Below are 13,364 nucleotides of genomic sequence, written 5' to 3'. Positions count from 1 at the left end.
AAGAAACCTTGAAACTTGCCCACACCTCCTAACTACAAAAGATCTAATAAAAACACGTGAAAAATAAATGATTTTAATAATGAATCAATACTATCGTACCTCATACGGTAAACTTATAACTTACCATCTACTTTCACAGAGCTTGTGGTAACAGCTTCACCAACAGCATTTCTAGCTTTGCACATGTACGTTCCGGAATCTTCGGCGTAAGCGTACAACACATCTAAAGCCACGTATCCAAAGTCATACGTTGTTTTGAATCTATGACCTTGTTGAATAGGCCTTCCATTACAATACCATTCAACTCGCATTGTAGGATCATTCACTGGGGTTAAAGTAGCCTCTAAATGTATCGGTTGACCTTCGGGCGCTTCAGCGTTCTTAATTGGTTTACCGAATTGAGGCTTTTCTGCAATAAAGCTCTCGTCATGGACCACCTTCTTGTAGCGACTGTCATCTTCAAGGTACTGGATCTTTTCTAAGGCACTTTCATGTTGCGTATCTCTAATGATTGATTCTTTAGCTGAAATTATCGTTATTTAAATTATATAAGAATAAAAATGCAAAAGAAATATAAAATCACGGGATAACATAATTTTTTTAAACACTTACATTGCACATTCAAGTTAATGGACGAAGTTGCTTGTCCTAAATTATTGATAACTTTACACGTGTATTCCCCAGAATCCTCTCCATACACAGTTAATATATCGAGTGCCGCAAAGCCAAAATCAAAGGCCGTACGGTAACGATGGCCACTTTGAAGAACCTTCCCATTAAAGTACCATTCCACTCGCATTGTTGGATCTGGGTAAGGCTCAATTCTGCATTCATAATGCGCACTTTGGCCTTCAACTAACTTGCTAGGGCCATTCAATTGTGTTACAAAACGAGGGGCTTGGTTAACTGCAACTTCAATTTCTTCTTTACGCTGGTATCTTGATGTATCTTCCAGCTGACGAATCTTTTGCAAAGCCGCTTGGTTTTGGGACTCTAAGAGTAGGGATGCTTTAGCTGGAATAGTAAGTATAATTTTGACTTTCATTTGGGTAACTTATATAGGTTGAGATACAGCTTGAGACATCCAAATAGGGTAGGAAGTAATAGTAGATATTTTTTATATGCCTAGTGTCATATTATATTAATAAAATACTTACATTGTACGAATAAAGTCGACGAGGTCACCGCCTGTCCTAACTCATTTACAGCACGGCAAGTGTAAGTGCCTGAATCTTCGGGATTAACATACTTCATATTGAGAGCAACATAACCAAAGTCGTGCATTGTGGTTATGCGGTTTGCTGAAAAATTGATAATTTTGAATAAATTGTAAATTTATTTTTTACGATATTCATCTCATAAACTACCACATTTATTATGGAATTTTTAATAGTACTTGATGAATTCTTTTCGAAACGCTTAAGGTTCGTAGTTGGCGTTGTTACTTAAACGTTACAAGAATCTAACGCGAAAAAGTGAATAAAATATCTGGCCTTTTATTATATTATATTTCTTAAATAAAAAAGAAAACGGAAAAGGAAAACTTACAGGCTGTAATAGGTACGCCATTGCGCAGCCATTCTACTTTCAGTCTTGGGTCACCGACAGGAATTAATCTTGCCTCAAAGTGAGCTGCTTGGTTTTCGGCTACTCTAATATCTCGCATAGGCAAAGTAAATACTGGCGCTTGTGACACAGCATCTTCAGGGGCGCTAGGCTTATGGTGCCTCGAAGTATCTTCTAGCTGGTGCAGCCGCGGCAACGCCTCTTGGTGCTGTGATTCCAAATAAATCGATTTTTTCGAGTGTACTACAGCTGTTGCAGAAGTGACAGCTTCTCCAAGAGCGTTAATGGCCCTACATGTATAAACTCCGGAATCTTCCGGTAAACAAGACATGATGTCAAGCGCAACAAAACCAAAATTATTGGTTTCAGTAAATCTAGATCCACTCTTCAGGGGTTTGCTGTTGTGATACCATTCTACCTTCATCGTAGCATCAGAAACTGGAATCAGTCTACACTCGAAGTGGGCTCGTTGTCCTTCTTTTATTTCAATGTTTTTCAAAGATGTTGTAAATAAGGGCGCTTGTGTCGTTACTTCGTCGACAAAATCGCTTCTTTGATACCGAGATCTATCTTCTAATACATGTATTTGTTCTAATCCGGCTTCATTTTGAGTGGCGCGAATAATATCTGCAGTTTCACGGCAAGTAAGCTTGCAGCTTACTTCGTCGGTTCCAAGTAAGTTTACAGCACGACATGTGTATATTCCAGAATCTTCTGCAATACAATCAATGATATCCAGCGCTACATAACCAAAGTCATGAATAGGTCTAAATCTGTGACCAATCGTTACTGGTTGGCCATTCTTGAACCATTCAACTTTTAAATTTGAGTCTGTGACGGGTTCTAATTTACATTCAAAATGGACATGCTGTCTTTCTTTTACATTTTCAACCGACTTTGGTTTAGTGACAAAGCGCGGCTTCACGTGAATCGACTCATCGATCACCTCAGATTTTTTGTATCGTGAGGCATCTTCTAGATATTGTATCTTTTCCAATCCAGAAGGATGTTGGGATTCAAAGATTAAATCCTTTTTCGCCATGACCCTTAATGCACATGACGTAACCGCTTCACCCAACTGATTAGTGGCTTGGCATGTGTAGACACCAGAATCTTCCGGGTAGACACTGAGAAGGTCAAGAGCGACATAATCAAATTCATAAGCAGGTCTGAATCGGTGTCCTGTCTTTATGGGCCTGCCATTACAGAACCATTCTACTCTCATAGTTGGGTCTCCAACGGGTTGTAAACGACATTCTAAATGCACGTTTGTTCCTTCTATGGTTTCAATATTGTGCAATGCTCTTGAGAATTGAGGCGCTTGCATCACTGTTATATCTTCTTGCACTTGTCTGGTACGACGCGCTGCGTCTTCAAGCATTTGGATCTGTTCAACTGCTTGCTCGTGTTGAGTATCCGTCACAATGTCTGATCTTTCAATTACACGTACCATAGCCGATGTGTGCGCAGATCCCAAATGATTTACAGCTCTTACGGTGTATTCACCAGAATCTGACGATGTGGCATGAATTATATCAAGAGCTACGAAACCGAAGTCATAGTAGGTTCTAAACCGTGAGCCCACGGTTACAGCTCTGCCGTTATGATACCATTCAACTCTCATTGTAGGATCGCCCATGGGTTCAAGACGACATTCAAGATGAATGTTCTTCCCTTCTGAAATCGATTTAGGATCTGACAAGGGTTGCACGAAGACTGGTTTGGATTTCGAGATTTCTTCTATGTGGTACATTGGTTCAACAAACTTTGATTCTTCCATTTGACGAGTTTTCTCATATAAACCATGGTGTATGCTCGAGGTATCGATGCTGGATCGCGCTAAAATAAAGAAAACGATATTTATCATACTGTTATGAAAATCATTAAGATATCATGTTATAATACCGTAAAAAACTTACTTTCAACAACCATAGAAGCGCTCAGTTGAGCTTCTCCAGAAGCATTTCTCGCAACAACTGTGTAGACACCAGCATCTTCAGCCCTGACATTTGTTATATCCAGGGCTACATAGCCAAAATCGTGATATGTCTGAATGCGATTAGCCGATTTTATTTGCTTTCCATTAAAGTACCACTCTACTATCATAGTCAAATCGCTCTGAGGCTCAACTCTTGCTTCGAAATGAGCGCTTTGTCCCTCGACAATCTTGTTAGTTCCTTTAAGTGGCCCCAAAAATCTAGGCTTTTGAGTTACTTTAACCTCTTCTTCTGATCGTTTTAAATACCTGCTAGAATCTTCTAAGTACTGAATCTTTTCTAAGCCTCCAGGGTGTTGAGATTCAGCTATAATATCCTTCTTTGTAACAACTGTCAAATTAGCACTAGTTGTCGCTTGGCCTAAAGCATTATAGGCTCTACATGTATAGTTACCAGCATCGTGAATGGTAACAGACTTAATAGTCAGAGCTACGTATCCAAAATTAAAGAATGTGGTTATTCTTGAACTTGCTTCAACAGCGCGTCCATCCTTCAACCACTCTACCCTTAACGTAGAATCCCCAACTGGCTCAAGACGAGCTTCAAAGTGGGCGAATCCACCTTCCTTAATGTTCATCTGATCTTTGATTGGAGTTTTAAACTCTGGTCGTTGCGTACTTTCAGGTACTTCTTGGTAATATCTCTGATGTTGTTGTTGTTGATAAGCTTCAAGTTGCTCAGTCTTTTCTATGTATCTTCTCTGTTCAGGTATACCGAGATCTTCAGTCACGGTACTTCTTGCTGCAACTCTGATAGTTGCAGTGCTGATGGCTTCACCAAGTTTGTTCACAGCCCTAACTGTGTACGAACCTGCATCTTCAACCCGTAGGTGCATGATGTTAAGGGAGACGTATCCGAAGTTGAAGATTGCTGTGATTCGCGAGCTGGCTGTGATCGATTTGCCATCCTTGTACCACTCCACTCTCATCGTTGGATCACTCACAGGCGTTAATTGGGCTTCAAAGTGAGCGTTCCTACCTTCCTGTAATTCACCAAGGTCTTGAAGTGGCCTTATGAATTGTGGGCGTTGTGATATTTGTTCTTCAATAGACTCCTGATGTTGATATTTAGAGTAATCTTCCAAGTGTTGTATATACTGTAAACTTTCAGGATGTTGACTAGTGCGTTCAATAGTGGCCCTTGGAGTAACTTGTAGCATTGCTTTCGTTTCTGCAATGCCCGTAGAGCTGACAGCTCTACATGTATATTCACCACTATCTTGAATATTAAGACTGAGCATGTCAAGAGATATGTAACCAAACCTAAAGATTGATGTAAATCTGGAACCTGAAAAAGTATATTCATAATAAAAAAAGTTTCGTTACAATCTAAATTATAGGTTATATAATTATAATATAAAAATTATAATATAGACGAATATATACGTACTGGCTTCTATACTTTGACCATTCTTTAACCATTCTATCTTCATGGTGGGGTCACCCACTGGTTCGATTCTCGTCTCGAAATGTATTTTTCCACCTTCAGTTTGAGTGACACTTCTAAGAGGCACAATAAACTGCGGCGGTGGGTAAATTCGATCTTCCTCGCCAGGAGGGACATATGGTCGAGCTCTTTCCACGTGCCTCAAATATATAATTTCGGGTCCAGGTGCAGGCCTGAAAATTTAAATTATTTATAAAAATTACAATATCAAATGAATAAATGTGGGTACTTTTAACGTCAAAGTAATGTACTCACTCTGGCTCAATTATTTTTGTAGGCCGCGGTAAGTGCAGACGTTTTTGTTCAGGCGGAGGCTCCTTAGGAACTTCAACGTAGAGCCTCGCCCGAGTGGCGGTGGAACCTGCGACATTCTGAGCCGTGCATTGATACCACGCCGCATCCGACGCCTTAGCTCGCGGAATATCCAATGTCGAGGCCCCACCATCGGTATTAATTCGTAATTCAGGATTGGGTATAATCGGACCACCGTCCTTCTGCCATGTGATTCGTGGTGTAGGCGTGCCAATAGCACGGGCATTCAATATTACAGGTTCACCCTCACGTACACTCAGAGTAGTAAAACGTTCAATGAATTTTGGAGCGACCACCTGTTCTCTTTCTATTACATTTAATCTACACTGGAAAGAAATTTCTCCACTTTTATTTCTTGCGACACATGTTACTACACCACTATCACTACGGTCGACATTGGTAATCATTAGAGCGTGATTACCAGATTCGTTAACTAGAATTTTATGATTGTAGTCGTCTCGAATTTGTCTATCATTAATGAACCACGTGACTTCTGGGTAAGGTCTGCCGGTGACGCGGCAATCGAATCGCGTCATTTTGCCCTCCGTGACATCGCGATCTTGGCAGACTTTTACAAATTGCGGAGCGAGAGCTTTTTCACTAGTTTCTATTCTTTCAGTCTCAATTTGCTGATCCGTTACGTACTGAGATTTTTGATCTTGTACGTATGTCTCATGAGGTGATTCGACAGCAAGGTACGCTGATGAAACGACACATCCATTAGGATTTTCAGCCAGCAAAGTATAGTGACCAGAATCAGACTTTTGTACATTTCTTATCCTAAGTATCGTTTGATTGTTTGTGTTTATTATATTATGTTTTGCAGAGTTTACTAGCCTTTGGCCATTCTTGAACCACGTTGTACGAGGTCTGGGATTACCGGAGAGTTGTACTTGGAATTGTGCATCAGTACCTTCTTGAAGTTTAGAGTTCCTTGGCTTTTGAGTAATTTTTGGTGGAGCTACAGGTCCTAGGGACTTATCGATTTCTGTACTAACCTGGATATCGCTTTCGCTGATATACCTTTTCGTAATTGTTTCTCTGAAGGAAACTTCTCTTAACAGCCTATATTCAAAGGTATCAACTTTAAAGTCTTCAGAAGCTGAATGGTCAGTGCCATTTGTATACGCAAATTTTTGTGACTGTTGTGATTGTCCTGTCATATATTCATGAGTTCCATATGACTTGTGTTCAACACTTTCACTAACGTGTCTGTAACTTTGTTGTTGAGATGCTTGTTGCGTAGGCACAGGTACACCCTCGGGTTGTATGTACACAGAGCAGATAGCTTCACCATACTGGTTTCTTGCTGTGCATGTATATTCTCCCTCATCACCGGGTCCAATTTGTTTGATTAATAACGAAACATCACCAGTCTGTTCATTGTAAATCATACTGTACTTATTACATTCTACTAATGGTGCTTTTTTTCTGGTCCACGATACTACTGGCGTTGGATTACCTCTCAGCTTCCCTTCAAATTTCGCATTACCACCTTGGGCAAATCTAGCATTCTTAAATATTTGTTCAAATATAGGTGGAGACGGTTCCCCTGGCCTTCCAGCAGTGATGGGTACACGCTCGCCACCAACTGTTCCAACTGTAACAAAACAAATAAATTTGTTAATTTGTACAATACGCGTTTAATATATTTTTATATTTCAAATACAGTATTTATAAGGCCAGTATATATAATGGGCCATGGAGTAAACGCATCTGAGCCCAGGTCTATGTTGTAGGCTTAAAGCAGCGTTAAGCGCTAAGCCACATTAGTGCTATCATATTCATAATGTAATTCGCAAGGCGCCTAATACAATGAATTAAGAATGAAAAAAGTTTATATTTTTATGTTTGACAGGTAGCAAAACGGTATTATAATTCAGGTCTAGTTAGGTATCGAAACTTACGGAAGAATTTAAAAAAAAGAAATATGTGAAGAAAAATGTGATATTCTTGGCGTGAAATGGAATTTTCGCAGATATTATAAGATGCCTCTAAGTATGTCGTGTTCCAGTGGTGTAATTCTCGGAGGCGCGTGAGTCACGTTCGTGACGGATCGCGCGTACAAGCTCTCTTCGTGCGTCTATTTTTGTGCGCACCAGTCGGATCTTGTTACGAGTACCATTTTGGTCCAAATTTGTAATGTTACTAATAATATTATGAACAATAATATTTTGTTGGAGTTTATTGTTCAGAAACATTGATCGAAATAATAAAATTCTGTCGGTAAAGTTCTCTTTAAAGATTAATCTTTTGTAATACAGCAAGAAATAGTATACATGGAACAACTGATTAGATACTAATTAAATAAAGTAAGTTCACCAATTAAATAAAGAAAAATAAAACTTGTTTAAAATAAAAACGTCAATTACAAGTCAATTATATTTCCTTTCATTGAAAATTTTTTACCTTAACTTTAATGCAATCATTTAGGTAATTGACTGGTATCGGTAATTCCTAATAAAAAAACAAATGATGTCATCTAAGGACGATATCCTACATCATATTCAAGACGCAAACTTAGAATTCAATGGTAAATAAATCTCAATAGAAACTCGATATGGGTCAAGGTCAAGTAAGAAAACACTTTTTAAACGGATTGAAGCTATGTATTATTATCATAAACTTATAATTATGTGTAAAAGCTATGTTAACAAAAGACAATACTATAAGGTCAAGTAATTTTAATATTAAGAAAACAAATAGGCTCAGACCGATTACGTATTGTTTTATTTATTAAAAGCGTATCCCATATTTAACGTGCCGCTACCAAACACTTGTATATTGCGTAGGAGTAGTTCCATGTTGGGCGGGCTTTGGCTGCCGCCCAAGCATTGCAAATATGATCTTTATATATTCGAAGCAAATCATACGTGCTTCATAAATTCCTATTAATACAATGATAATTAATTGAAGATTTGGCTTAGTAAACATGGTGACTATTAATAAATTAATATATTACGTAATGAACAGTAAATGATACTGAGTTATATTGTTAATGTACTCTAAGCTTGACCGTGTACTAGCAATGCGTGCGCCATATGGTCAGTGGCCCTAATACATACATACTTCAAAATATACGTTATGCCCTACCTTGACTTCACTTAAGACAGATAATCAAGTGATTTATAATGCGGCCTTATTTGTTGAGATACTTTCAATATTTCTAAATGTCTATGGTTTTAGCTTTATGTATATGCATAATAAATTGAACATTATTTAAATTACAGATCAGTTGGAACAAATCATGCCAACGTAGAATTATAGAATTCAATGGAGAGTCCGTAATAATAGTGCACATGATAAGTCAGAAACTAATAGTTAACGGTGATACGGAGAAAGCAATAACGTATAACGTATCATGCCTGCATTATGTCGACACAATCTAGTGTGATATATGTAGCGGTATATAAAAAACATTAAACAAACAGTTATCGTTTAATGTGAATCGGGGAAAGTGAGGTATAAACCGTTTGCCATATTAATTCGGAGATAAGCCGAGTAAGTCGGGGTCGCGTGCCAGTCAGGTAATGTTGCGTGTCAGTGCCGTGTATGTTTTTACTATTGCGTCGATTGTATTGAGTAACTATCGAGATTGTCGTGACATAGCCACAGCCTCAGTTCCGCTATCAATGTAACTATCTCTGATTGAATTTACGGTCAGTCACCTGGCTTATACTGGTGTCGTAACATATTTAATCAAATATCTTGCGCTGAATAAGGATTGCGGGGTTTTTATCTGAATTAATAAATTTATCTATCGCCATTGTATAAATGTATTTAAAGACTCAACTGTAACTGTGTTTATGCAACTAAAAAAATATCTATCATTTAACTTCTGGTTATCAAGTCAAGGTAAAAAAAAGTTATATTTTAATAGTTCTGAGATGCAAGAACCGAGACAATCTACAGTTAAGCTGTGTTAATTGAGCGATCTAGTTTCCACTTCGTATAAGTCCATGGTAGGTGACCCTAATATCTAGTTACTTTCCGCAGTTAACAAATTTGAAGCCAGTATATTTTCCAGAAAATTAAAATGCCTAATATAAAATATTTAAATAAAATCTTTGCAGCCAGTGTTGTCTGGTTAATACATATTAAAATTTCAAATTGCAGTGCATTCTTATATTAATATTGCAAAGCGAAAGTGGAATTCTTCGTATTTAATTTTATAAATAATTACAACTTAGCGAAACGATTTAATTAACAACATTATTTCTCTATGTTTTTTATAGATATACTCAAGAGTAAAAGTAATAATAAATGTTATTGTTTTTATTCATATTAATTAAACGAGAATATATGCTTTAATAGCAAGAATCGTAAATCACTCTTTTAGTAAAGGTCATAAAAATGTCTGTATGCAATTATTTTATTTTAATAATCCTATTTTATTTCAGTACCAGAAAATAGATTTCATGTATTTGAAGACATGAAATACAACATATACATGTTTTGTTTTACCTTACTTTTATTGAAGTATCCACTCAATTTCCTTTATATATGAATATATAGATATAAGAATTTTTACCAATAATAAATGCGAAAGTTAAATTTTGTTATGTTTTTACCGTCTTTTGTTCTTGTGAATATTCATTCTTTTTTCAGTTTATTTATTTATAGTTTAGCTTGATTGTATAATATGCTCCGATTTAAGTTTTTAAACCAACAGTTTGTTTCTGTTTCATGCATATTACTATATCGCTTCAAGCACCTAATTTTAAATGTCTTTGAACCTGAAGTTATTTCCCATCCGTTCATCGTGAGGAAAAGTGAAAATTCAACTATACAATTCTTAGTTTTTCACGTCGTTATAATAGCGCTATTATTCTATCATTCTCAGTCAATTGAAATAGAAAACAGTGTATATACAAAAAGCAACGCACGGACGTCGCACTTATTAACTACGAACTACTAATATTTTTCAAGAAAAATTGTAGAAATAAGACATCCACTGGAATATTATAAAGATCCTGTTTTGTTTCGATAACTTCTTAATAATTGTGCCAGCTTAGAAAAACCATCAAAGCTGCCCATCCCAAGTCTTACTGCCCATAGAATCTGCATTATTAAATAAGCACATCGATCTAAAACGGAAACAAAATTTCCAAAATAACGATCAACATTCATTCGTTATTAATAATAAACTATGACCGCATTCAACAATGTGAAAAAATTATTCAAATAATTCTTAAGCTTTATGAAAGTAATTCAAACGGTAAAAAGTTACGACAAACCTATAATTAAATCTCCGTTTTTAAATAATTGTATTTATTCATATAAAATGTACTAACTAATCTCTTAATTTTATAAATAAAATTTAGTTTTTATTTTTATTATTAATAATGTAAAATTGAAAATGAGTCACGCTCGCTATAATTCTTTTGTTTACTATGTTATTTTACTCGTTGGAAATGTTATATTTAATCAACTGGTTGTTGACAAAAGAAATATTCGAATTTTAAATTATAATACCTAATCAAGATGTTTCATAATAAACATTTTAAATGTACATGTGTACCAATTCAAAACATCCTAGTAATCTTTTGGAATATGACAAAAATGACTAAGAATTATTTCATCTAAGCTAATTGTTTTGACAACAACTGCTCGTCTGGAACCAATAAGTCATAGTTACGATATTGAATATCTTAGAGATATGTTTTAAATCTGGGTTTCAGTTACCATCGTTAACGTCTTCTAAAGCTTTTGATTTACCCGACTGACTATTTAAAATATTTCTAGTTTCATGTGTTATTGTTGAATTTAAAACTGTCAAATTTGTTAAAAACATAATTATTTATACGAAAACTCCGTACGTAATTACGAAGTGTAAAAAATTATAAATGCGAAGAAGGCTTTCATTGTTAACATTTAAAACCTTGACCAAGTAACATTACATCAATATTCAGCCTAGTTTCTTTGTAACGTAGTCTTCATAATAAGAAATTAATCCTTGCATGGAAACATATCTGTTGAGATCCATATATGGATACGAGTTTGCGCCATAAAAGTAAACAAGTTTTAATGCATGAATTCGCACTGCAACCTTAATGGAGAGACCAGTGAACTCACACGCCGATAATGCCGGCTGGTTCACCTTTTAAGATTTAATAGTTGCATAAACCACCGGAACGGGGTCGAAACGCGGCACAGCCTTTATTCTGCGGTGTGAGTTTACGGTACCCTCTGGCAACCACAATGTTGCAATTCGCTTACATGTTAAAATTTAATTCGAGCAATGAGATAGTGAGATCATATCTCGAAAGTTAGTCAGAAAAATAAGTGTGAAAATATGCGAGTGTTAAGAGAGCACATTCCTGCGCGCGGCGGGCGCGAGCCATCGGCGCCCACGCACTCCCCAGAATAGCCGATCTATCTTGCTCGAGATGGAAAAGCGCCTGCGCAAATAGTGGCTCTCGTCTTAAGTTTCTTCCTAGTTACTTAAAATAAAGAAATCTAAGACAGACGGCGCTCAGACTCCTACGCCGGCGGCCTTCTTCCATTGACCCATACTTATTGATAAATTAAAACAAAACATAAATATATACATCGCACAAGCATTGTTTCGAGTCTAAGTAGTCAGTAATATGAAAGTTAGATGCGGTAAAAGATAAGCTGACGAACCTTGCTGCGTGAGCATCTGAGTAAAGTGCTGCGTCCGCTGGACGTGCTCCTGCTGCTGCACGATCTGCTCGCGGCGCTCGGAGTGCTGCTGCACGGAGCGTTGCTCCGACCACCTCGACTGCTTCTCCATCACGCCACCGCAGCCACAAAGCACGAAAAAACTCTCACTCGACGCTATAGGTCCTTAGCGGTGCTCGCCCGATATGAAATAAAAACGCCACTGCGAAAAACTTATACTAGTCCACGGGTTCATTTAGCAGAAGTCAAGTCATTATAACCCAGTCCAACAACCAAGACGTCGGTCGATTGCGAATAGTTAGCGGGTAGTGCGGAGCCGCCGGCGATCGGGCGCTGCGCAGGCGCCGCTTCTCTGGGGCGGGGGGCGACCGAAATACTGCGGTTATTTTGAGACGAGCGCACTCCCGCGTACCTCCCTCCACGCGCCTTCACACCCCACTGCAGACCTCTTGATCCCTTTTCGAACACAATAACAAATAAAATACTTAATTCATAAGACAAAACTAATTAGACTTTTGTTTCGTCGTCGCTATCAACACGCACCGATAATTCACGACATTGGCGTAATGTTTATTTAAAGAGTTTTATAGCCACGCTTTAAAATAATACACTCTTAAAAATATAATGGTTTGAGTTTTAAAATACGTCATAGTATACAAATACTGTCGTTTTAATTTAAAATTATCCCATTTTCGAACGTTTCGTTGATAAATTACACAATATTATGAATGTTTTGTATTTATAGTTAATTACTATTTATTTACATGGCAATATATATGTTATCAAACTGATACAAATAAATAATTAAACTTTATATTAAATACATGTTATATGTATTTACTTGAATGCTCTTAACTCTTCTTTCCTTTCGTCTGTAAGGTAAAGTTTGTATAAATTGAAAACGATGGTACATCGAAGTATTTCTGAAGTATTGATACCTACTTTAAATATCACAGCACACATGACAAAAATCCTGCGGTCAAGGTGTTCACCTAAGTATAATTAATATAAAAAGTGCACGCGTTAATGTTTTACGCTCGGTGTTAGTAGATTATTTTCTTCTACATACGGCTTACTGTGCGATACGATACTTACTTTGATTATATTCAGATCACCTCACTTCAAGAAAATTATGTAATTCTAAAACATTTTATACAAATTTAGAAGTACAACTTAAACTGTTACAAATTCTAACTAGATAAGCTCGCTGACCGTAACGTAGTAACTTCAAAATGTCCAAAGGATGCAAAAATGTGTTTTGGTTTGTACTGCTTTCTAAATGCCTCACGAAAGCTCTGCAATTGGAAGAAAATTAAAAAGCTTCATTTATTTTAGCATTAAGTTTGTGGTCAGTGTGCAGTATGCAATCATTTATCCTCCTTGAGCTAAATTCGTTTA

The 13,364-nt window shown here is 36.9% G+C and overlaps 1 protein-coding gene across 5 annotated transcripts in view; it reads right to left on the bottom strand.

Annotated features, from left to right (window-relative positions):
* Positions 1-12,328, bottom strand: part of LOC123718958 (titin) — a 91,787-nt gene extending 79,459 nt beyond the window's left edge. For 2 of the 5 annotated variants that reach the window (XM_045675979.1, XM_045675978.1), the window contains exons 1-8: positions 11,949-12,322; positions 5,265-6,921; positions 4,953-5,182; positions 3,486-4,850; positions 1,549-3,405; positions 1,158-1,301; positions 613-1,014; positions 125-523 (exon numbers count right to left, since the gene is read on the bottom strand). In XM_045675979.1, coding sequence (XP_045531935.1) covers positions 125-523; positions 613-1,014; positions 1,158-1,301; positions 1,549-3,405; positions 3,486-4,850; positions 4,953-5,182; positions 5,265-6,921; positions 11,949-12,078 — 6,184 coding nt within the window. In that variant the 5' untranslated portion in view covers positions 12,079-12,322. Of the gene's footprint in view, positions 1-124; positions 524-612; positions 1,015-1,157; positions 1,302-1,548; positions 3,406-3,485; positions 4,851-4,952; positions 5,183-5,264; positions 6,922-11,948 lie in introns of all 5 variants that reach the window. The other 3 variants (XM_045675975.1, XM_045675976.1, XM_045675977.1) reach the window with 3 other exon arrangements.
* Positions 12,329-13,364: the final 1,036 nt, after the last annotated feature.

This window comes from Pieris brassicae, chromosome Z (assembly GCF_905147105.1).
Source record: "Pieris brassicae chromosome Z, ilPieBrab1.1, whole genome shotgun sequence".
Classification (NCBI taxonomy): domain Eukaryota; kingdom Metazoa; phylum Arthropoda; class Insecta; order Lepidoptera; family Pieridae; genus Pieris; species Pieris brassicae.
This window is presented reverse-complemented; position numbering and strand designations above follow the sequence as displayed.